Source organism: Macaca thibetana, chromosome 1, assembly GCF_024542745.1.
Source record: "Macaca thibetana thibetana isolate TM-01 chromosome 1, ASM2454274v1, whole genome shotgun sequence".
Lineage (NCBI taxonomy): Eukaryota > Metazoa > Chordata > Mammalia > Primates > Cercopithecidae > Macaca > Macaca thibetana.
This window is the reverse complement of record NC_065578.1, coordinates 38,738,414-38,760,221: the sequence shown is the minus strand read 5'-3', so window position 1 is coordinate 38,760,221 and position 21,808 is coordinate 38,738,414. Positions and strand designations below refer to the sequence as shown.

The following is a 21,808-nucleotide window of genomic DNA, read 5'->3' as shown; positions in this document are numbered from 1 at the left end:
GTTCCTAAAGAAAAGGGACGTCCACGGGTTCCTCCCCCAGCGAGCCTGGCCCAGGCGTTTCTGGGACCAGCTCCAGAAGCCTCGCCCCCGCTCGCGGCAGGTCTGACCCCATCCCCCATCGTCCCGCCCCGCCCACCTCTACCTTCGCGGCGCGGACAGAAGCCCCGCCTCTCACCGCTGCTCTTCAGCGTCCGCGCTCCCATTAGGCCAATCCCCAGCCGCCTGCCCCGACTTTTGACAGATCCTTAGAAGTCCCTTCCCCGCACGTGGCCCAGCCCGGGGATATCTGCTCCCCTTTTGCCCCCAGTTTGGCTTAAAAGGGTTCCTTCCAACCGCCTTGTGTCAGGAGCTCTCAGACGCCAGTGCAGCCCAGGCGGCCGGGCCGGGCTTTGGGGAGACCCCCGAGTGCGGGGAGGAGGTGTTGCCGGGGCCCTGAAAGCTTCCAGACCCGCTCAGTGTAAACCGCCTCGGGTTTGTGTCAACATCCGAGGCCGGAGACTGGCGGCGGCTGGGGACCGGCTCTGTCTACGGGACGGGAAGACGGGAGGGTGGGGAATGGAGGATCCATGGGTAGGCATAGGGGTCCTTCTGGGGGAGAACGCGAGAGGCCTCTTTGGGGTCCGTGAGAAAGGAGGAGGGCCCGTCTGGGGAGGGACCGGAATGAAGGGCTGGAGGGGTGGCTGGAGGGAACCCACGACTAGCGCGGGGCTAGGTAGAGTCTGGGGACTTCGCCACCCATACCAAGCTCTTCGCGCGCACCCAGCACCCTCTTCTCTGCCCCACGGCGTGAAGGGAGTGGGTGCGTGGGGAGGGGGGACGCAGTGGCGTGGACTGCTGACCACCCGCCTCCTCCCTCTCCCACCCAGCTCCTCCGCAGCTCCTCATTGCCCCCCTCCAATTTCGGCTGGGATATGGAGGGGGGGGTCTCATCTGTGATTCATCCCCTCTTCCGCCCCCACCCATACTGGGGCCCAGGAAAGGAAGCTTAGAGATTCGGCTGTGGTTCTCCCGTTTCCATAGCAACGGTGAGGTTGTTTTTGAGAATCCACTTCCATCGTCGACCCTTTTCACCCCAGACCTGTAAGCCGGGGGCTGAGCCTCAGGGCAGGGGTGCAGATGGGGGTGCAGCCCTCCCGCTTCCCGGCGACTCCGGGAAGGTCAGCGCGGGCAGGCGGGGCGCGCTCCTGCGGCCGGGCCTCGCTGGCCACCCGGTCCCCACCTGAAACCCCGCCTGCCACTCCGCTCCAGAGGAGCCAATAGCCGTGCAACCTGCCCGGGATGGGGCGGGGCTTATGCAAAACGTGTCGCCTTCGGGAGGCACATAGTGATACAAGATCTGGGAGGCGGCTCCGGCGCGGACCTCGGAGAGCACAGCTGCCGGCCCGGGAGCCAGTCTCGGTCCCCGCGGCCCGCCGAAGCTCGGAGCCATCCAGCGACCCGGCGAGCGGCCTCAGGTAATGCGAGTGGGACCGGATCCTCAAGGCAACAACCCCACCCGGTGGAGGCCCTGACCCCCTCCCCCTCCACTCTCCCTTCCCATCCTCATGTCCTGCCCTGATTCAACTCCCCGACCTGTGGTTCCGCCTTAGGCGGCAGCAACTGAAGAACCCACCCCTGGGCAGGAGACCGCCCACCTCAGTCCAGGCCCATGGGTGCAGAGGAGGAGGCAGAGCTGCCTCCTTATCCCCAGCTCAGGTGAGAACAACCATTGCTCTGGCCCCCAACATAGACGCGTGCACACACACACGCACACAGATGCACACACATACATCTGGGGGTGTGGTGGCGCTGGTGCTAGCTCCAGGCGCTGGTCACCCTCCCTTCTGTTTGGATATGGGTTGTCTGTCCAGCCCCATGGCAAACTCCCACCTCCACAGATAGCCCCTAGCCACTTTTCATCAGGGAGCCCCTGCCCCCAAAGACAGCCTCCCCCTCCACAGAGCGCTGCCTTCTCCTTGTCCCCAGACACTGTCCCCACTTACCACCCCTCAAGCTGACAGAGACCACAGCATACCTGAGGGAGGGACAATGCCCCTTCCCCAGTTTTTCTCCTCACAGACAGTCTCGACAGCCCTCCTCAGTGGCCCCCAGTGCTAGGCAGAGGCCCCATATTTGGCAACTCTCATGCTGGCGGGAGGATGAACCAAGGACACCACGCCCAGCAGACCACCCATGCCCTGTCAGTCCAGTTGCTGCCAAGGCCCCAACCTCCATACCTCCTCCCTCCCCGCTCACAGCCAGGCACCAAGTCCTCTCATTCTGCCTGTCAAATATCTCTCTAATTTGTATGACTATTTGCTCCCTCTCTCCATCTTCCTGCTGCTCCGTGGGGACCCTGCCAAAGTGCCATGTGGGCTGTGTTGCTCCTGGCCCTAAAGTGGACTGTACCTGGAGGGCAGATGAGCTGGGTTCAAATCTTGCACAGCCAAAGTTTGACTTTGGCCAAGTCACTTCCCTCTCTGATCCTTCATGAAAATGGGGAGGGGTATAAGAGAGAGGGTAGACTGGGTGAGATGAACTTGAACAGCCTTCTGGTACTAAGACACCCTGGTTCTATGGCTGATTATGGAAAAACAGAACCCTGAACCAAGAGGACATTAAAGAGAGGAGGCCTGAGGGGGGCGGGGTTGGTTTAGAACTCACTGAAGGCACATTCTTTCTTACCTAAGCCTAGGTACAGGCTACCTCCTCCTACACACTCTCTAGGCCCCTTCTATTAGGAGTCCCTCCTAGACCACTAGCCCATCCTGACATGGACAGCTCCAAATTGAAGGTGACCATCAGGGCTTACTCTTTGTTTGTCATCCCCCGCCTCTCATTAAGAAGGAGAGGGAAAAGACCTGGTTGCTGCTGCTATTGCTGCTGCTTGGGGAAGAGCAAAGGGAGGAGAGGAAAGAGAAAATCTCCTGACCAGGGAGCTACTGTCACTATGGCAACCGCCTCAGCACCCGCTCCTCTGAAGCTGGGTGAGGGTGTGGGATTATTGCTTCCTTCAGTCCCTCCCATTCAAAGCCTCAGCCACCTCTCCATTCAAGTCCCACAGCCCTTAGCCCTCTTGAAGAACCCTCTGGGCATGCTGGGGCAGTGGTTTTGTGTATGGGGCAGTCTCAGCTCCTTCACAGCTGGAGGATAGCCCTCAAGAGGTAAGCAGAGGAGCCTGCCCAGGTTCAGCAGGGCCACAGCTCCAGCAGAGCATTGTCCCCAGCTGGGTTCTGGCCTTCACTTTGCTGCTGATGGGCTATAGTTGACCTTGGGTGAACCCTTCCTTTCCCTAGGTCTGGGTTCCATTGTCTCTGAAGTGGGTGTGAGAGCAGAAGAACGCAGATAAACAAAACAGCCTGACATAGATCCAGGGAGGAAGAAGGGGTTTCTGCTCCTCTTATGTAATCCACCAAGAGACATTCATTGAACATCACTGTGTCCTAGGCATTGCCACTATGTCTCCGCAGGGCAGTTCTGTGTAGGCACAGAAGGCAGGGTGGGAACCAGGGTAGGGGAGCTATAAGAGAGAAAACCCCCTGCTCTTATGGGTCCCAGATCCAGTGAGGACTAAGCACTCACTGAGAGAAGTGAGTGCATAGGGAAAAGCACTTTTATTTCCCCCATGGGAAAAATAAACTTTTCTCACCCTTCAACCTGCTCAAAAGTGGACTGGGGCATATTGGAGGGGATCAACTCCTTGCCATTGAGCAAAAAGGTCTGGAGAGCTTTTTTTCTGACTCAGACAGGGGTTTGATGCAAAGACCTGTCTCAAGTCAGACTGCATCCTGGGATTCTACAGCACCAGGTGAGGGTCAGAGAGCTCTGAAGTCTACATGCTTGTGGGGGACTGACTCATGCCCAAAGTGCTCAGCCCAGGCTGCTGACTCTCCACTGTCCAGACTGGAAAAGGCTGATCATAAGGAAGCAGGCTTCAACCAGGCCCTGAAGACTGATTATAGCCCAGAAGAGAAGAAAGGATATTAGGGGAGAGGAAAATAGCTTAGCAAAGAGGTGAGGCGTGTCTGGCTGTGAGAAGGCTGGCTTGAGAGGAGTATTTGGTGGTGAGGTAAGCAATGAGAGCTGAGGCTAGATAGGTGGGCACTTTGAGACCAGATTCTAGAGGATTCTGGAGTTTCAGGGGACCCATGGGCATGGCTACTTCTAGCTTATATTGTACCTTTTGGGGGGAAAAAGCCATTCCCTCCTAACAGAGGAATCAAAAGAAAGGCACTTCCTGCCAGGCAGGGAAGCCCCATGGGCAAGAGCATAGTTTGACTTCAGCCCCTCGGCTGTGTCACTGGCTATGGACATAATGAAGGTACCAAGAGCATTTCAAAATAAGAGATAACAGGACTTGATGGCAAGTTAGACCTAGGGCAAAGGGAAGAGAAAAAATGAAGGTAGCTAAGATTGTGTTCCCCATACCCCAGGGATGAGGGAGAGAAGGAAGGGGCAACAGAGACAGTCTGACCATCTCTGGTTGGGAGCGAGTCTGGCTGTAGACTTGCTGGCTCAGAGGTGCTGGTGGGCACCCCTAGGGGTGACTATCTCCTGGGTATCAGAGATTGTGGCCCCAGATGTTTCCACTGGGGCCAAAAGGGAGATCAGAGCTCTGATTTTCCCAGAGGGCAGATGTGGGTGGAAAAGGTCTGTGCTGAACAAGAATAGCCATGATTTGGAGACGGTGGCCCAGGCAGGTGGCACGGATTCAGCCTGAGTGCTCATCTGGGCCCTCCCACTGACCTGCTATGTAACCCTGAGCCAGTCTTCTCCTCTCTCTCAATTTCTATTTTCACTGAAATAAGGGGATGGTCTTAAAGGGCACTGCCAATTTTGACCTTCTTTTCTTAATTTCGTATTTATTTATTTATTTATTTATTTTTTGAGACAGGGTCTTGCTGTGTTGCCCAGGTTGGAGTGCAGTGGCTTGATCACAGCTCACTGCAGCCTCAACCTCCTGGGCTCAAGTGATCTTCCCATCTCAGCCTCTGAGCAGCTGGGACTACAGGCACATGCCACCATGTCTGGTTAATTTTTAAATTTTATGTAGAAACGGGGTTTCATTATCTTGCCCAGGCTCAGCTTTGACCTTCTGATGATCTAGAGGGAATGAGAAGAAATAAAAGAGGAGGCATAGTCTGGGTCTGAGACCCAATAAGAACAGGGAACAGGGAGGACCCCAGGAGACAGAGAATTGTGGAGAAGGCAGCACAGAGCAGGGAGGAGAAAAGGGGTATAAGGTGAGAGCCACACAGACACTGTGACACACACAGAGAGACGTGTGCACTCTGACAGATTTGCAGCCTCAGACATTGACATGCTCCCACACACAGACCCAGCCCCTCATGCAGACTCTCAAGCACATCCTACGGAAGACAGAGGGAGAGGCTCTGCCTCCCCCCATCAGACACCTCTGCCTCTGGCTTCTCCAGCTTCCTTGACTATACCTTGAGCCTTCAGAGTCCTTTGGATTTGGGAGAGGGATGGGGCCTGATGGGGCCTGCTTTCTTTTGCACATGGGTGTTCCAGAGGCATCCTTGCCTCTGGCCTCAGTGTAGCCATTTTCCGCACAGCCTCAGGTTCCTGAAGATGGCATGCTCCCCCTCCCTGGCTTTTCCTGAGGGCATACAATTCCTCATCCTGTGGGAGTGGGGAAGGATGTTGCTACCTGCACTGCTCCTTGGTCTTCCTTAGGGCCCAGTGGAGGAATCTGAGGCCCAGAGATGATCTGTAACTAGCCTGAGGTCAGCCCAGCAAAGGGGAGTGGGAAGGAATGGACCAACCTCAGATTTGCTGTTTAGTGTTTTCCCAGCAGTAATAATTAGAAGCCCACTGGCAGACATCAGGCTATGGGAGTGGAATTTTCATAAGTATCTTCTCTCAGCTCAAGGGCTTCCTCTTCCAGAGTATCTTGAGGACAGGCTACCCTGGGGTGGAAGACTGACCCTCTTCCAAAGAGACTCTAGGCAGGTCAGAGGCACCTCCCAAGCCATGTCCTGGAAAACCCAGACTCTGCAAGGGCATTCCTCCCAGGGAGGTCAGACAGGAGGGTCCACTCTGCCTTCAAGGTCTGGCCATGCTTCCTGAGGAGGGCCCGTACCTCTTCAAACACTTCCCCTGATACAGCCCACATATGGGCTCACATTCCCACTGGGAAGTAACTCTTGATCCTTCCCAAACCTGCTTCCCAGCAACAACACTTCTATCCACCGAGCCTCAAATCTGAGGCTCTGCCTCAACTCCTCTGTTCCTCTTACTCCCACATCCAATCAATTGTAAAGTCCTGCCAGTGCCCTTCTTAATGTCTCAGCCCATCCACGTCTCTCCACGACCCTTACTCTGGCAGCACTGTCTCTCACCTGAACTGTGTAGCAGGCCCCTCCCTGCTCTACCTACCTGCCTCCACCAAAGGTCATCTTGCATGCTGTGGCCAAAGGAAAATTCTTTTTTTTTTTTTCTTTTTTGAGACAGGGCCTTTCTTTATCGCCCAGGCTGTAGTACAGTGGTGCCATCTCAGCTCACTGCAACCCCTGCCTCCCAGGCTCAAGTGATCCTCCCACCTTAGCCTCCCAAGTAGCTGGGACTATAAGGCATGCACCACCACACTCAGCAAATTTTTTTCTTTTTTTTTAGACAGAGTCTCGCTCTGTCACCCAGGCTGGAGTGCAGTGGTGCGATCTCCGCTCACGGCAAGCTCCACCTCCAGGGTTCACGCCATTCTCCTGCCTCAGCCTCCCGAGTAGCTGGGACTACAGGTGCCTGCCACCAAGCCTGGCTAATGTTTTGTATTTTTAGTAAAGACAGGGTTTCACTGTGTTAGCCAGGATGGAGTTGATCTCCTGACCTCGTGATCTGCCCGCCTCGGCTTCCCAAAGTGCTGGGATTACAGGCATGAGCCACCGCGCCTGGCCAAATTTTTAAATTTTTTGTGGAGACTAGGTCTCACTATATTGCCTAGACTGGTCTCAAACTCCTGGCCTCAAGCTGTCCTCTCATCTCAGCCTCCCAAAGTACTGGGATTACAGGCATGAAATACGGTGCCCGGCCTGGAGAAATTCTAAAACATATACCTTTTCTTGGGTCCCCAGTGACTCGTTCAAGACTGGGCATATCATAAGCATTCTGTAAATATTGTGGAATGAATGCAATCTTCCCAGTCCTTGCTTTAAAAAATTCCAGGAGCGTCTGTTCCCTCCAAATTTCTTGGCATGGGTTGGAGGTCCTTTGTAACCAACCATCTGCCTCTTTGACCCAGTTACAAGTTATTGAAGGTTGGCTCATGTCTGCTTCATCTCCATCACTGGCACAGGGCCTAGCACACAGTCAGTCTCAATAAATGCTCAGGGAATGAATGGATTAATGAGAAGCCAAATGTCAGTAGAGGATTTCTACTTGTACAGAGAAAAGAGGGAGAGAAGCTCCCTACTGGGGTGGCCCAAGAAAGTCTTGAGGTAGAAATTGGGAGACAGTGCCAGGGGGACACACAAGGAACCTGCCTCAGGTCCCTTCTCAGGACAGAAGCCTGCCAAGGAGGGTGGGGGCTGACTGCAGAAAGCCCAAAATGGCAAGGAGAGGAGTCAAGGTCTTAGTCTGTGGGCATGGGAGCCATGGAAGGTGTGAGCCGGAGGGGAGAGGATGAAGACTGTGGAGTGCTGCACGGTTAGTGAGAAGGAGAACTGAGACCTGGAAGGCGGGAGACCCGGGGGACCAAGAGAGGAAACCTGCCTGAATGCAGGTGTTGTGAGAGGAGAGAAGGCCCAATTATGGGGGAGTGTCACGAGGGGAAGGAACCTGCAGCCCCACCCTGTGTGTGGCAGGGGAGGGGGCAGCTGTGGCTGAGGCAGGGCCTTGCCCTGGACCCAGTCGGAGGAAGCCCTCTGTCCCGCAGTCCCCGCCATGGGGAAGACCAACAGCAAGCTGGCCCCCGAGGTGCTGGAGGACCTGGTTCAGAACACTGAGTTCAGCGAGCAGGAGCTGAAGCAGTGGTACAAGGGCTTTCTGAAGGACTGCCCCAGCGGCATCCTCAACCTGGAGGAGTTCCAGCAGCTCTACATCAAGGTGGGCGGCCGGAACCTGGGGTGGCGGGAACCAGGTACCCGGGGTGGGAGAGGCAGGGCACCCTGGGGTGAGCGCAGGCGAGGCACCCGGGGTGGGAGGAGGCGAGGCAACCAGGGTGGGAGGGGAGGCGAGGCACCTGGGGTGCGGGGGAGGTGAGGCACCCGGGGTGGGGGGAGGCGAGGCACCCGGGGTGCAGGGGAGGTTCCCTGGGGTGGCGGCGGGCTGGGCGGAGCTGTTGCTGCGCCCTAACCCGCCGCACTCCCCTCAGTTCTTCCCCTACGGCGACGCCTCCAAGTTCGCGCAGCACGCTTTCCGCACCTTCGACAAGAACGGCGACGGCACCATCGACTTCCGGGAGTTCATCTGCGCCCTGTCGGTCACCTCCCGCGGCAGCTTCGAGCAGAAGCTCAACTGGGCCTTTGAGATGTACGACCTGGACGGCGACGGGCGCATCACGCGCCTGGAGATGCTGGAGATCATCGAGGTGCGGGGCCGCGTGGGCGCTGCTATCCCCGAGGCCAGCGCTTCGCCGCCTCCGCCCCTGCCTCCGCGCTGCTCTCGGTCCTCGGGGCTTTCCAGCTGCTTCCAAGCCTGCGATCCAGCCTCCTACCACCCCGCGGCGGACCACAGGCCCGGGCTAAATGCTTTACCCGACACTCGACGGGGGGTGGTGGTTACTGTCCCAAACCCCATTTGGCAGAGGAGGAAACGGTCGCGGGTGGTGGTTCCTGAAACCAATCCAGGGAGTCTGACCTCATAGCAGATGTTTTTAACTCATTCTGTCAACAGGCAGGGATTGAGGGCCTGCCAGTTCCTGCTTTCATGGGGCATTCCTTCTAGTAAGAAATTTTTTTAAAAATAAATGAAGGAAGACATGCGGGGTCAGGCCTTAGGTGCTATGAGGAAGATACATTCAGCAAAGTGCGGGGAGAGAGCGTGATGGAGAAGTGACTTTGTAAAAGGTGGAAAGTTAGCAGCAGCCTGAACGGGGTGAGGCCGTTACTGCTAGATGCCTGGGGGAGAGCGTTCCATGCTGAAGGGCAATTAAGGCAGGTCGGCCTTTCTCTGCAGCGTTCAAGGAGGGGCCAGGAGGCCCGGTGGTGGGAGAGCCACGAAAGGGAGAGAGTGACAGGAAGGTGGTCATACGGGGAGCCAGAAGCCCCATCAGTCAGGTCTCCTAGTTAGGAAACTTCCATGAAGTTGGGTTTCTGGCATGTTTCATCTACATAAATATTATTTAGTCTAAATAAAAAATGAGTTGAGGGCTGGGTGCGGTGGCTCACTCCTGTAGTCCTAGCACTTTGGGAGGCTAAGGCCGGTGGATTACCTGAGGTCATGAGTTTGAGACCAACCTGGTCAACGTGGTGAAACTCCATCTGTACTAAAAATACAAAAATTAGCCGGACGTGTTGGTGCGCTCCTGTAATCCCAGCTACTCGGGAGGCTGAGGCAGGAGAATCGCTTGAACCCGGGAGGCAGAGGTTGTGGTGAACCGAGATCATGCCATTGCACTCCAGCCTGGGCAACAAGATCGAAACTCTGTCAAAAAAAAAAAAAAAAAAAAAAAAAGGAAAAAGAAAAGAAAAGAAAAAAGAGTTGCTCATTAAATATCCATATCCAGTCTTAATGACCACATATACCTTCCAGTATCCTAACCACCCCCCAATGTTCTTGCCAGATCCCTTTCCTTCACCCCCTGCTTCTCAGGGCCCCTTGTAGGTGTTTGCACCTCCCCCCTTCTCAGGGCCCCTTGTGGGTGTTCACACCTCCCTCCTCCTTCCCTCACCAGGCGATCTACAAGATGGTGGGCACCGTGATCATGATGCGCATGAACCAGGACGGGCTCACGCCCCAGCAGCGTGTGGACAAGATCTTCAAGAAGATGGACCAGGATAAGGACGACCAGATTACACTGGAGGAGTTCAAGGAGGCAGCCAAGAGTGACCCATCCATTGTGTTGCTGCTGCAGTGTGACATGCAGAAGTAGAAGCTGGTGAGGGGCAGGGTCCCTGGCCAGAAGGAGCATGGCCACCTCCCAACCTGATGACCTTTCTGGCTGGCCTCCCAGGAGGAGGGACACTCCAGCCCCCCTCTCTGGCCCACCCAGTCCTCTGCCCAAGCCCCTCCTCCCCTCCATCAAGATCCCTGAGGGACCACCTTACCCTGCAAAAGAGACAGGTCCTCCGGTATCCTGTCTTCTAGCCCCACCTCACACTTGGCACAGAACCAGCGTCCATTGGGCATAGGGGAGTTGGCTTTTGCCCCAGGAGCTGAGGTTAAGGAGTTGGGGGCTTGGGGTTCTGGTTCAAAATTCTCTTGATCCTGGGATTATGCATTATATAATGTGGTCCCACCGGCCTGTCACAGGGCCAAATTGGGTCTGTCCACTCCTGAGGCTCCAGATCCCATAAAGGTGGTCTCTTCCCCATTCCTTCTACTCTACCTGGCCCTTCCAGCCCCAGCCTTTGGAGCGTTCATTCAGTCCTTTCTTCAGCTAGTGATTATTGAGCACCTGTTCAGTGCTAAGGATATGGTCGTTTACAAGACACATCTTGTGCCCTCTGGAAGCTCATAGGGTTGTGAGGCAAACTTCCAGCTGTCAGGGTCTCAGCTGAGCAGAGGGTGCTGGAAAGCTGGTTAGTCTGGGAGGAGCTATTTCATCTTCCAGCTCAGCTCCACACAAAGCTGCAGAAGGACGAAATGAAAAGCATTTGGAAGTTGAGCCACGTGAGTGAAAGTTTTAAGAAAAATGAAATTTATGTAATACTTATTTTTTTAGTACCCTTTAAAGGAGCTACAGTCATTTTATTATTTCAGGAGGTTAAAATATACTCTATATTACTTGGTTTCTTATAAAATGATTAAATGAATAGAGAAAATATTAATTTTTAAGGGGAAAAAAACTGAGAAAAAAGGGAGAAAAGACCATGAAATTTACCAGATAACACTTTTTCAGACTAAGTCCTGAGCTGCCACGCTCAGCAGTTTTTGCTGCTTCAGCTCTTCCTTTTTATTACCTTTTTCAATTCGACAAGCAACTTTCTATTACATACTTACTCAGGTTGGATGCTGACTTCAGAGACAGGAAAAAACAAGGTTTGCAAAGAGTGAGACAAGTGTATATCCCGAATCTTGGTAGTTCGTTTCTGAATTTGGTTTAGTTTCAGAACTGGACTTGTTCCTTCACTGCCACAGAATCAGAAGGAGCTCGAAGAAAAGGCTCACCTGGCCACTGTTTAGGCACCCAGACAGAATTTATGGACCAAATGCCTAAAAATGTGCCAGGCATGCTCCGTTCGAAAGGCTTTTTCTAACCCCAAATCTTAGATCTGCCAGGTAGTTCATCATCTTCCAAGTGCGCTGGCTCTGCTTTCCAATGCCTGCTTTCCAATTTTGGATCCATGAGCTATACAGCTGCATGCTTCGACTGCCAGAAAAATTAATCTTGCTTCTTCATCAGGTCTTTCACTTGACTTTCTCCTGTACTTGTGATCAGAAATTAGCTTTGACGTGCAGTGACAGTTGATTTCCTCTTGAACTGCTGGTGAAAACAGTCTAGTACACAGGTGCTGTCAGCCCAGGGTAAGAGTAGGAAATGATTGCTGAGCCCGGGGTGGGGGAATTGCATCTGCAGGAAAGAGATGCAGCATGCTCCTCACTCCTGAGTGCTCACCTGTCCTGCTTCTCTGCAGGTGAAAACTCTGGGGGATGCTGATCAATAGACTTTGGTCCCAAGCTCTACTGGGCCCTTGGAGGTAGCAAGGCCACTGGGTTGCCACCCGTTTTCTATCCTCTTGCTCATGACCAGTCATACGGTGAGGCTGGGGAATTAACATCCTCAGGCAGGAACTAGCAGTTGTTTATCCAGCAATGCCTCAAGGATGTTGCTTTGCTCCTAGGAGCTGGCTATTGGGTGTGTCTTGTGCGGTCAGTCAGCATCACAGACACGCAGATGCTCACCAACCTGGCTCAGCTGTGACCTAAATCTTCTGGTGGAAAGCTTTTCACTGAGGTTCCTTCCCTGCAAACGTTGAATCTAGCCTAATTCACAACTACACAGAATATCCTGGCTTTCAAAGGCTTGCCATGTGCCCCATCTCATTCTATACTCATAGCCCATGGAGGTGGGGATTTTCATTTCTTTTCTCTAGACTTGGAAGCTGAGATTCGGAGAGGAAGCGTCCCTTGTGCAAGATCACATAGTCAGGAGGTGACACAGTGCTAAGACTTGAACCCAAGGCTCTAAGAGGATTTCTTCTTTTCAGAGTCTCTTCTCTGTCCATTTCTGTGACTGAGCTGTGCAGAAGTTGACAGCAGGGAAAGCTACATTGATTTTCATCCTTTATAGGCCTCCTGCTAAGAAGTTTCTGAGATTGTGGTCTTCCAAAAAAAAAAAAAAAAAAGGAGCTTGTTTGAAGTCCCCACATTTTCAAGCATCCTGTGTTCTGCCTCTGGCAGCTGTGCTAACAGCTCAGTGCTATCCTGGGAGGCCTCTGAGTCAGAACCCTCGAAGCATCCTGCATTGTCTTTACCCACCATCATCTTCCCTAAGAGAATTGTTTTTGTTTTTTCCAAGCTGGTCGGCAAATCCTACCCATGAAGGCATATTTGATTACTCCAGGCTTCTGGACACACATACACATGGGTGATTTTTGCTGGTCAGGCCCAGTATTCTCAGACAGCCCAGCAGTGTGAACACACAATGCCAGGCCAGGAACTGGGACCACCATCTCGCTGATGGGAGGAACCACAGGTGGGCCAGGTCTTGCTCCCACATACTCCTGGGTGTCCCAGGGACTGTGTGCTCAGGAGCACTGTGGTAGAGCACTGGCCCTGCCTTGAGAAGAGACACAGGTCTCCCGTCCCTGCACCAGCTGAGAGAGACTTGCCACAAAGCACAAGGCTAGCAGAGATTTATGTATGACTTGCACAGACACAAAAGTATACAGACAATCAAAACATTGGTATATCCAAACTCTCCTTTGAAATTCCAATCTTCTTGCAACAACTCTGTGAATTGCAAGGTCCCAGAATCTGCCTTCTCACATACTCTACCCTCGTTCATCCTTTTGGGCTAATTGATGAGCATCTTATTTCTTATCTCTAAAAATTATCAGCAAAGGCTACTTCAGATGGCCACTTTAGTCCTTTCAGCTGTAGTCAGGATTATTTAACTTACCTTTACATCAAAAGTTAAGAAAAAGCTAGTTCATAAGTAAAGGCACTAAATCCTTTCCTGACAATGACAGAGTCTCTAGAGGTAGAAATTTGCCTTGCTGCAGAGAGAGAAGGAATGGCGTGGGATGGGGGAAAGAAAAGAAAGAGAAGAAGCTGGGGTCTCTAGGCAGGGTAGTAAGCTGACACTGTAAATATTTTTTACATAAAAATGTATTGAAGCAACAAATATTTCCTGAAGATCCACCCTGGGTGAGGCTTTGAGCTGACTTTAGAGATCACTGTGGGGTCAAGAATTTCTTACATGTTTTATTCATCATTCTTGAAAAAAGAAATAATTCAAACCTTGCAATTAAAAAGTCTCAGAAAAATATGGAATTTTCTTTCTGAAATTTTTGGGGTTTTCTTTTTACCTTTGCCAGAGTGTGGGGGCAGGACTGGGCCTGCCAGGGTATATAGCCCTTCCTGCTTGGTGGAGGCCAGTCGGGCCCAGTGCCTTCTAAGCAGCAGTCGAGAGGAGGCTTGGGGAACGGGGGGTCTGGGTGGCAGGGGAAGGGGCCTAGTTCCAGTGTAGCCCCCTATCCCCTCCAGATGTGCTGCTTCTGGCTGTGCCCTCAGTGACTGCCCTCACTGCTCAACCCTGTGCTGTGTGGTGTGTTTCTTTTCCTACTGACAGTGAATAAAAGGTGCGACTGTGCTGAGGGCTCCTGCTCTTCCCTAAACTGGGACAGGATTGGGGTGGGGAGTAAGAGAAGAGGCTGGGGAGGCTCACTTAGTGAAGGGCCAAGGTCCTTGTTCTAGCAAGGACTCTGGGAACATGGCATGAGACTCACTTAAGCTAGTTCAAAGAAATGGGGGAACAGATTATAAGGGACTCAGAAGATGGAAAATCAAGAATGGCTGAACCTCAGGCTGGGTGCGGTGTGGCTCACACGTGTAATCCCAGCACTTTGGGAGGCCAAGGTGGGTGGATCACAAGGTTGAGATGGAGACCATCCTGGCCAACATGGTGAAACCCCATCTCTACTAAAAATACAAAAATTAGCTGGGCATGGTGGCGCATGCCTGTAGTCCCAACTACTCAGGAGACTGAGGCAGGAGAATCACTTGAACCCAGGAGGCGGAGGTTGCAGTGAGCCAAGATTGCGCCACTGCTGTCCAGCCTGGTGACAGATCGAGACTCCGTTTCAAAAACAAACAAAAAAAGAATGGCTGAACCTCAAGAGAACTGGAACTGGCAACTGGGCATCTTCCTTACCATCTCTGGGTCTTGCAGGCTCTCATGTCCTGGACAGTATTTGCATCCGTGCTCTTTTCCTGGGCTTCTCTTCAGACTTCTTTGGTTTTGTTGCACAAGTGGCTGAATCTCCAACTCGGTATCACGACTGACCAGTGACTGACAACTCCGCTCTGTGCCTCTTAGTTCCAGTTCACAAGCAAAAGGATCTGATTGGTTTGGCTTCCCTTTTGGCAGGATCCCTTAGGTCAAGTGTCCTCCCTTGGTCCAACCATCTGTGGCCAGACTGGACACTGATATGTGGGACCTTTGAGCAATTCCCTCAGAAGGAAGCTAATGGCAGCAGACATTGGGACTCAGTTTCCCTGTCTGCCCAGTGAAAGGCCTCACAAGAGCCCAAATGAGAGGACAGTGGCCAGTGGAAAGAAAGGCCAAGAGCCAGGGTTACAATTCATCCAAATGGCGCCGTTTGTATGACTTAGGAAAAGACACCCCTCTGAGTGGAAGCAGTCCCGTAAGTATGCAGCTGGGCAGTGGATAGAGCCTTTGGGCTAATTAGGAAAATATCGCCCTTCCTCCTGGTGAATACAGCCCTGTCATATTAGGGTGCACGGCTTCGCAAGAGGAGCACAGCCTGCGTTTCAGCTCCTGCCTCTCCTGCTGATCCCAGGTCATTGCACAGTGTGTAAACTGTTCCACGTTGACCTGAAATATGGTCAAGGGTTGGGGTGGGAGTTGGTGGTGAAGTGTTCCTCTCAGAATGTCCCCTGACAGCCCAAGAAGCACTGTTCCCTGCAGAGAGTTGGGGGCAGTAGTGGCTGGAGCTGCCTGCCTTCTCCTGAAATGTTCAATTGCTTCTACAAGGGTTGCCTCAAGGACGCTTGGAGGTGGCCAGCTCCCTTGGCAGGAAGCAATTAGCACAGAGGAAGGAGGCTGACCTGGCCTCGGGGCAACCATGAACCTAACTAAGGAGGTGACTCAGAAGCCTGAGAACTTGGGGCTGCTATTCCCAGCTGAGGCCATGCTGGGGGATGGGAAGTCCTGTCCCCCGTCTACTTTGGGCATGCAGGTCCTCTGTTGCCTTCTCCCAAAACCTACCCACTCAGGTCCCCATAATCTCTAATCCAACCAAATTAGTCCACTTCCTACTTTCAGCCTTGCCCTCTGCCCCATCTAGCTGCCACTAAGAAGCCACAGTGACCTTCCTAAAGCACAAATCTAACCATGTCAGCTCTTCAAAGGCTCCCCTTGCCCCTCTGTGTGATTTGCTCCTTAAATATCCCTTCAGGTCCCGCATGATCTGGCACCAATAGATCTCAGAAGGCTTTTTCTTCCTCTCACTTTTCCATCCTGCACCCTGCACTAAGCCATTCTGAGTGGCCCCCATTTCCTAAAGGGTCTCTTATGCTTTTGTGCTGTGCACAAGCTATTGCTCCTCCCTGGGTCACCCATTCCCCTGTCTCATTTATCTCCTCCTCTGTGAAGCCCTCCCAACTCTCTAACAATTGGCCCTTCACATGTACACAGTCCCTCACAGTCAACAAACACTTCCCATGTGATCTGCTGTTGGCTGAGCCAAGCACACATTTAAGTTTCTCTCTTTTTTTTTTTTGAGACAGAGTTTCGCTCTTGTTGCCCAGGCTGGAGTGCAATGGCATGACATCGGCTCACCGCAACCTCCGCCTCCTGGGTTCAAGCGATTCTCCTACCTCATCCTCCCGAGTAGCTGGGATTACAGGCGTGAGCCACTATACCTGGCTAATTTTGTATTTTGTATTTTGTATTTTTTTTTTTCAGACGGAGTCTCACTCTGTTGCTCAGGCTGGAGTGCAGTGGTGCCATCTCAGCTTACTGCAAGCTCCGCCTCCTGGGTTTACGCCATTCTCCTGCCTCAGCCTCCCGAGTAGCTAGGACTACAGGTGCCCGCCACGGCCCTGGATATTTTTATTTTTATTTTTATTTTTTTTGTATTTTTAGTAGAGACGGGGTTTCTCCATTTTGGTCAGGTTGGTCACGAACAGCCGACTTGAGGTGATCAACCCACCTCAGTCTCCCAAAGTTCTGGGATTACAGGCGTGTGAGCCACGGCGCCCAGCCATGCTTTTTTTTTTTTTTTTTCTAAAGACAAGGAAACAAAGGCCCAGAGAATGGTAAAGCTGGGAACCGATCTCAGGTCTCCAAACATCAAGGCCACTGCTTGTTGTGGCTTCTCAGCCATGGGAGTGAATCCAGGTCAGAATGTGAAAAGAGATTTTAAAAAACTGGCTGGGCGCGGTGGCTCATGCCTGTAATCCCAGCACTTTGGGAGGCCCAGGCAGGTGGATCACGAGGTCAGGAGATTGAGACCATCCTGGCTAATACGGTGAAACTCCGTCTCTACTAAAAATACAAAAAAATAGGTGTGGTGGCGGGCACCTGCACTCCAGGCTGCTCAGGAGGCTGAGGCAGGAGAATGGCGTGAACCCAGGACTTGGAGCTTACAGTGAGCCGAGATCGCGCCACTGCACTCCAGCCTGGGCAACAGAGTGAGACTCTGTCTCAAAAACAAACAAACAAAAAAACAAAAAACACCATCAGCTCTGAGCTTCAGAGGAGGAAGCGTCTTACCTAACTGGGGAGAGGTGAGGAATAGGTAAAGAGTAAAGGGCAGCCATGGCTTCATGGAGGAGGTGGCATCTGCCCTGGGGTCTTACTAAACGTTAGCCAACAGGGCCAGGCATGCTGGAGCAGGGCTGTCTAAGGGAGCAGCCAGGTGTGGGGCTCCTGGAGTTGTGCCCTAAGGGGCCTGTTCCCAGCTTATTCATCTGAAGAAGTGCTGGACCTAGAGGCAAAGTCCTGGCTGGAGTTCAAAAACCCTGAGCCAGGGAAGCCCTGTACCCAGCCGGCTTTAGGGAGTGACAGGCAAGCCAGAGAGCATGGCCAGAAGCCTGGAAGGGTGGAAAGAACAGTTGAGGATCAAGTTCTCTAATCCTTCCAAAGAGGGATCTGGGGAAAGTTCTTTTTTTTTTTTTTTTAGACAGAGTCTCGCTCTGTCACCCAGACTGGAGTACAGTGGCACGATCTCAGCCCACTGCAACCTCTGCCTCCTGGGTTCATGCGATTCTTCTGCCTCAGCCTCCTGCGTAGCTGGGATTACAAGCGTGCCCCACCATACACAGTTTTAATTTTCGTATTTTTAGTAGAGATGAGGTTTCACCATATTGGTCAGGCTGGTCTTGAACTCCTGACCTCATGATCTGCCCACCTCAGCCTCCCAAAGTGCTGGGATTACAGGTGTGAGCCACTGTGCCCGGCCCGGGGAAAGTTCTTAAAGGGACTGAACCAGGATTGTGGGCAGGATTCCTTGATGGCAAGGAACAGTGCCTACTCATGGCAGGGTGAGTACAGGGGAATGGATTAGTTGGGACTTTTGGTTGCAAGTGAACAAAATCCAACTCATATAAGCTTAAGCAAAAAGGGAGGCTTATTGGCTCATGTAATTGGGAAGTTCAGGCATGGCTGGGTCCAGAAACTCAGTTGCATCCTCTCTCCCTCCCGCCTCCTGCTTCTCTCTCTGTGGCACCATTGTCCTTCCAGATGTGCTTCTTCCATGTTCTTTCAGCTGCCAAACAGGTTCCCAGCTCACATTGCCCCAAATTAACAACCTCAGAGAAAAAAAGCCAAACCTCCCAGCAGCCCTAAATAAGAGTGAAGAGTGTCTCACCTGGGGTCACATGCTCATCCCTGTGTCCATGGACACAGAGCTCCCCACCACTGGTCAGGTCTCAGTCACAAGCCTACTTCTTCACCAGAGAACCAGGGAGGCAGGGCTTTTTATTAGAAAGAGAGGCCGGGAAAAGTGATTACTCAAGCAAAACCACTAGCCACCAAATTTCCTTTCGGGGGCATTTGTTGAAACAATGTGGAGAATCGCATGAAAGTGTAGGGCACCAGAGCCAGGCCTTAGCTAGAACTTGGGAAGCTGTCAGGACCAGAGGTGGCTCCCTCTCAGGGCAGCATGGTTTCTCTCATGTGCTGCGCTCTGCACATCCTTTCCCATCTTGATCTGCTGCTCAACTCATTCTGCTCAGAGAGTTTCCACCTGCACTGAGCTTTACACTGCATATAACTGCAGTCTGCTGAGGCTCACCCAGGTCTCCTGGGAGCCAACTGTATTTCATAGCACCTTCAGCTTCTATTCCAGTGGTCGACTGCCTAGCCCATTTCCCAATTCCAAATTCCTGAGAAAGAGAAATCTGATTGGCCCAGGTCATCTTTTCAAGCCAACCACACAGATTAAAGGCCACTGGACAGCATGGGGGTGGCTCACTTTTGTGTCCAGTGCTCACCTCCATCCAAGTAACCACTCTATACATTCTTCCTGAGTGACTTCATCATTCTCCTCCATGAGGCACCTGAGAATGACTGACCCCATTCCTAAAGTTTCAATTATTTATTGCAGTGTAACAAACTGCCCCAAAACTTAGTGCCTGAAACAACTTGATGATTCTGTGAGTTGACTGGGCTCAGTTGGAAGGTTTTACTGCTTCATGTTGTGTTGGCTGGCGTCATCCACATAGCTGCACTCCACTGGGAGCTGAGCTGGGGCTGGGACAACCGGGAAGGCCTCATTCACATGTCTGCCAGTTGTGCCTATAGTCACCTGGGCTGTCGCTAGCTTCTTATCCTCCAGGTCCTGTCTGTCTCACTATGTGGCTTTTCCAGCAGGATAGTCCAGGCCTCTTTACATGGTAGCCGACTCCCAAGAGGGCAAAAATGGAATCTGCAAGGCCTCTTAAGACATAGCTTGGAAACCACACAGCACCACTTCTACTCTGTTCAATTGGTCAAAGCAAGTCACAGGGCCAGCTCAGACTGGACTCCACCTCTGAATGGGAAGAGTGTCAAAGTCGCATTGCCAAAGGACAGGCAGGATGGAAGAAGTTTTTGGGCCATCTCTGGAAACAATCTACTAAGCCTAGAAGTAAATCTAAACACATTTCCCCCCAATCCTAACATTTTATTATGATTTTTCCCCTTCCTCCCACACAAGGTTTGGTTTGTTCCTCCCAGGACCTGGTGGAGGCTGAGGGGATCACTCCATTCTGTAGCCCCATCACCTCCCCAGTCAGAGGCCCTCCTAGCTAAGCCAGTGTTTTCTCCTGCGTCTTCCACCCACCCATGCACATCTCTGAGAGAGGCTACTTGCCTGCTTCCTAATCTGTGCCTTGAGATGGGTGACATTTGTGTATGCACCCCGAGACTATTACAGAGCTCTGCATCAAGAGGGACAACACCCTGGAATTCCAGGATGTTAGTTCCGAGGCCCCTCTTCTGCCCTCCCTCTATCCAACCCCTTCATGGCCTATAACTAATTACTCCAAGCTGGGCAGGTGGGGGCCTGGGAATGCGCGCCCCCTGCTGACCACCAAAGGGCCAGCAAGAATTCGTGTTCAGAGTCCCTGGGAGTCTCTCTGGGTCCCCACCCCAGGTCAAGAGGAGCCTGGTCTCGACATGGACTTCGAGGGCCCCTCCTAGGTGGTGTGGACCAGCTGCCGGGCTGGGGCCTTCACTGAGCTCCCGCTGGGAGCAGGCTTCTGCTAATGGTCGGAGCTACCATGCATCACCTCCTGCCCGCCTGCCGGATGGACTGGCTTCGGAGGGAAGGGGACATCGTCAGGATCCCAGGGTCCTGGCTCCTAAAGAAAAGATGGGCGGCTAGCTTTTGGGAGGGGGACGGCTAGCTTTTCATTTTCTCGTTTGGAGATCACTATCCTGGGGGAAAAAAAAGTTGTCATGCCTCTCCTCTCTCCGCGCCCTTCAGCGCCTGCGAAGAACACTATTTTCGCAATCCCAAATCCGCTGCAGCCCACAAACGCAGAGAGCCAGAGAGCCCTCCTCACCACCCAACCGGCTTCGGGCGTGGGTCGGTCGGGGAAGGAGAGCCCAGCTATCCCTCATACCGTACGGCAGTAGCAGCAGCAGCGGCAGCGACACACGGGCGACCGAGAGGGCGAGTGTGACCTCCCCCCACCCGGCGGGCGGGGAGCCCAGCTCACACGCACAGCCTCCCCTCCGCTGCCCGCCCCCTTCCCTCGCAGGGACTCGCCTCCCTCCTGCAGCCCAGCTCAGCCAGCTCCGCGTCTACGCCGCTGCCTGCTCTGGCCGGGCCCGGTCAGAGCCGGAGCATGGAACCTGGAGAGCCCCAGGAGCCCCAGGAGCCCCGCGAGCCCGGGCCAGGAGCGGAGACCGCTGCGGCCCAGGTCTGGGAGGAAGCCAAGATTTTCTACGACAACCTCGCGCCCAAGAAGAAACCCAAATCGGTAAAAGCAATGCACGGGTATGCGCGGGACTGGGAAGGGTTACCCCGGAGGAGGGGTCATAAGTCTCTTGGGAAGGGACCCGTGGCTCCCCTCTGGGAGGGGACGCAGGTCCTCAGCCCCAGAATGCGCCTGGCAGCTGGCGCGGGATCGGGTTTATTTTGGGAGCTCTGCTCTGGTGTATTTTTTACCGGGACTCGGGTTCCACGCCAGGATCCCCCTCCCCCATGCTGTCATCAGGGCCCAGCTAGAGGCCCGCAGCCCCAGCCCCTCCCCGCGCGGGCCGCAGGGGAGCGCGGATTGCACTTGTTGGCGAAGCCGGTCGGCAGCGCTTGCAGAAGCGCCCCAGGCGCGGGTAACCAGACTCGGGAACCCGGTTCCTGGCTGTGCGCTCTGGTCTCCGCCACCTGGGCATCGGGCTCCGGACCTGAGACTCTGCGTTTGGAGTCTGGCTCTGGGCCCTTGGCCCTGGGCTGGGGGCAGTGCGCTCCCCGCGTCCTAAGTTGCTCTCTCCAGGCACTGGGATCCACACTCTGCCCTGGGAGGCGATTGGCGCCCCTGGCTGCAGGCTCCCAGCGCTGAACTCTGCCCCCCAGCTCGGCTTCTGCTCCCCTTGCAGTGGACATTAACATCTCCACGACCCTGTGGTGGTGTCAGCCGTCTGGGACCTCACACAGAGGAGCTCTCTCCTCTCCCCCATCAAACAAGTTGATGATGCCCTGGTCTGCCCCTGGGCCTTGCTGTCTCCAGCTTCCCAGATGGCAGAGCTTGAGGAGAGAACTGAGAATAGAGGTCGGCCCACAGTGGTCCTCCGAAGAGCTCCAGCTTGATCTTAAAGCAACTTGCTGCTTCCCTCCAAGGACCCCTCCCCAAGAGGTCCACCCTATCAGCAATCATTCACTTAGCACCTCCAAGCTCTGCTCAAGCTTGCACACTGATGGAGGCTCCAGAGATGAGAGCCTGGGGGAGTTGCAGGGGAGTGGAGTAGTGATGTCACACTGGGGAAAGCTTTGTAGAAGTGGCATGTATCCTGATCTTAAAGCCTGAGTAGCTGGAG

At 53.5% G+C, this 21,808-nt stretch overlaps 4 protein-coding genes and 1 pseudogene across 6 annotated transcripts in view; 3 read left to right on the top strand and 2 right to left on the bottom strand.

Moving 5' to 3' along the window:
* The window catches only part of CAP1 (cyclase associated actin cytoskeleton regulatory protein 1), a 381,786-nt gene extending 372,084 nt beyond the window's left edge, over positions 1 to 9,702 (bottom strand). Inside the window, exon 1 of the mRNA XM_050799218.1 lies at positions 9,699 to 9,702. The gene's annotated coding sequence lies outside the window, so the exon portion shown is untranslated. The remainder of the gene's footprint in view (positions 1 to 9,698) is intronic.
* PPIE (peptidylprolyl isomerase E) overlaps positions 1 to 21,808 on the bottom strand; it is a 248,219-nt gene that overhangs the window by 63,760 nt on the left and 162,651 nt on the right. The window lies entirely within an intron of this gene.
* Positions 1 to 21,808, top strand: part of NT5C1A (5'-nucleotidase, cytosolic IA) — a 569,993-nt gene that overhangs the window by 528,475 nt on the left and 19,710 nt on the right. The window contains exon 2 of the mRNA XM_050800055.1: positions 20,554 to 20,754. Within this exon, the coding sequence (XP_050656012.1) occupies positions 20,620 to 20,754 (135 nt within the window). The 5' untranslated portion in view covers positions 20,554 to 20,619. The remainder of the gene's footprint in view (positions 1 to 20,553; positions 20,755 to 21,808) is intronic.
* On the top strand, positions 1,225 to 13,912 carry HPCAL4 (hippocalcin like 4). 3 transcript variants are annotated; one of them, XM_050800273.1, is made up of 5 exons: positions 1,289 to 1,454; positions 6,616 to 6,737; positions 7,871 to 8,040; positions 8,309 to 8,524; positions 9,830 to 13,912. In XM_050800273.1, the coding sequence occupies exons 3-5, from the start codon at positions 7,879 to 7,881 to the stop codon at positions 10,025 to 10,027; spliced, it is 576 nt and encodes a 191-aa protein (XP_050656230.1). In that variant the 5' UTR covers positions 1,289 to 1,454; positions 6,616 to 6,737; positions 7,871 to 7,878; the 3' UTR covers positions 10,028 to 13,912. The 3 variants fall into 3 exon arrangements, with proteins under 3 accessions (XP_050656241.1, XP_050656237.1, XP_050656230.1); XM_050800280.1 differs by lacking the exon at positions 6,616 to 6,737 and having other exon boundaries at positions 1,280 to 1,454; XM_050800284.1 differs by lacking the exons at positions 6,616 to 6,737; positions 7,871 to 8,040; positions 8,309 to 8,524; positions 9,830 to 13,912 and adding an exon at positions 1,590 to 3,172 and having other exon boundaries at positions 1,225 to 1,454.
* Positions 20,774 to 21,463, top strand: LOC126960836 (uncharacterized; annotated as a pseudogene).

Coding starts and splice junctions, on each gene's coding strand:
- HPCAL4 (XM_050800280.1), top strand. CDS start 7,879: ATGGGGAAGACCAACAGCAAGCTGGCCCCCGAGGTGCTGGAGGACCTG. Junction 8,041..8,308: donor TCCAGCAGCTCTACATCAAG/GTGGGCGGCCGG, acceptor CACTCCCCTCAG/TTCTTCCCCTACGGCGACGC. Junction 8,525..9,829: donor AGATGCTGGAGATCATCGAG/GTGCGGGGCCGC, acceptor TTCCCTCACCAG/GCGATCTACAAGATGGTGGG.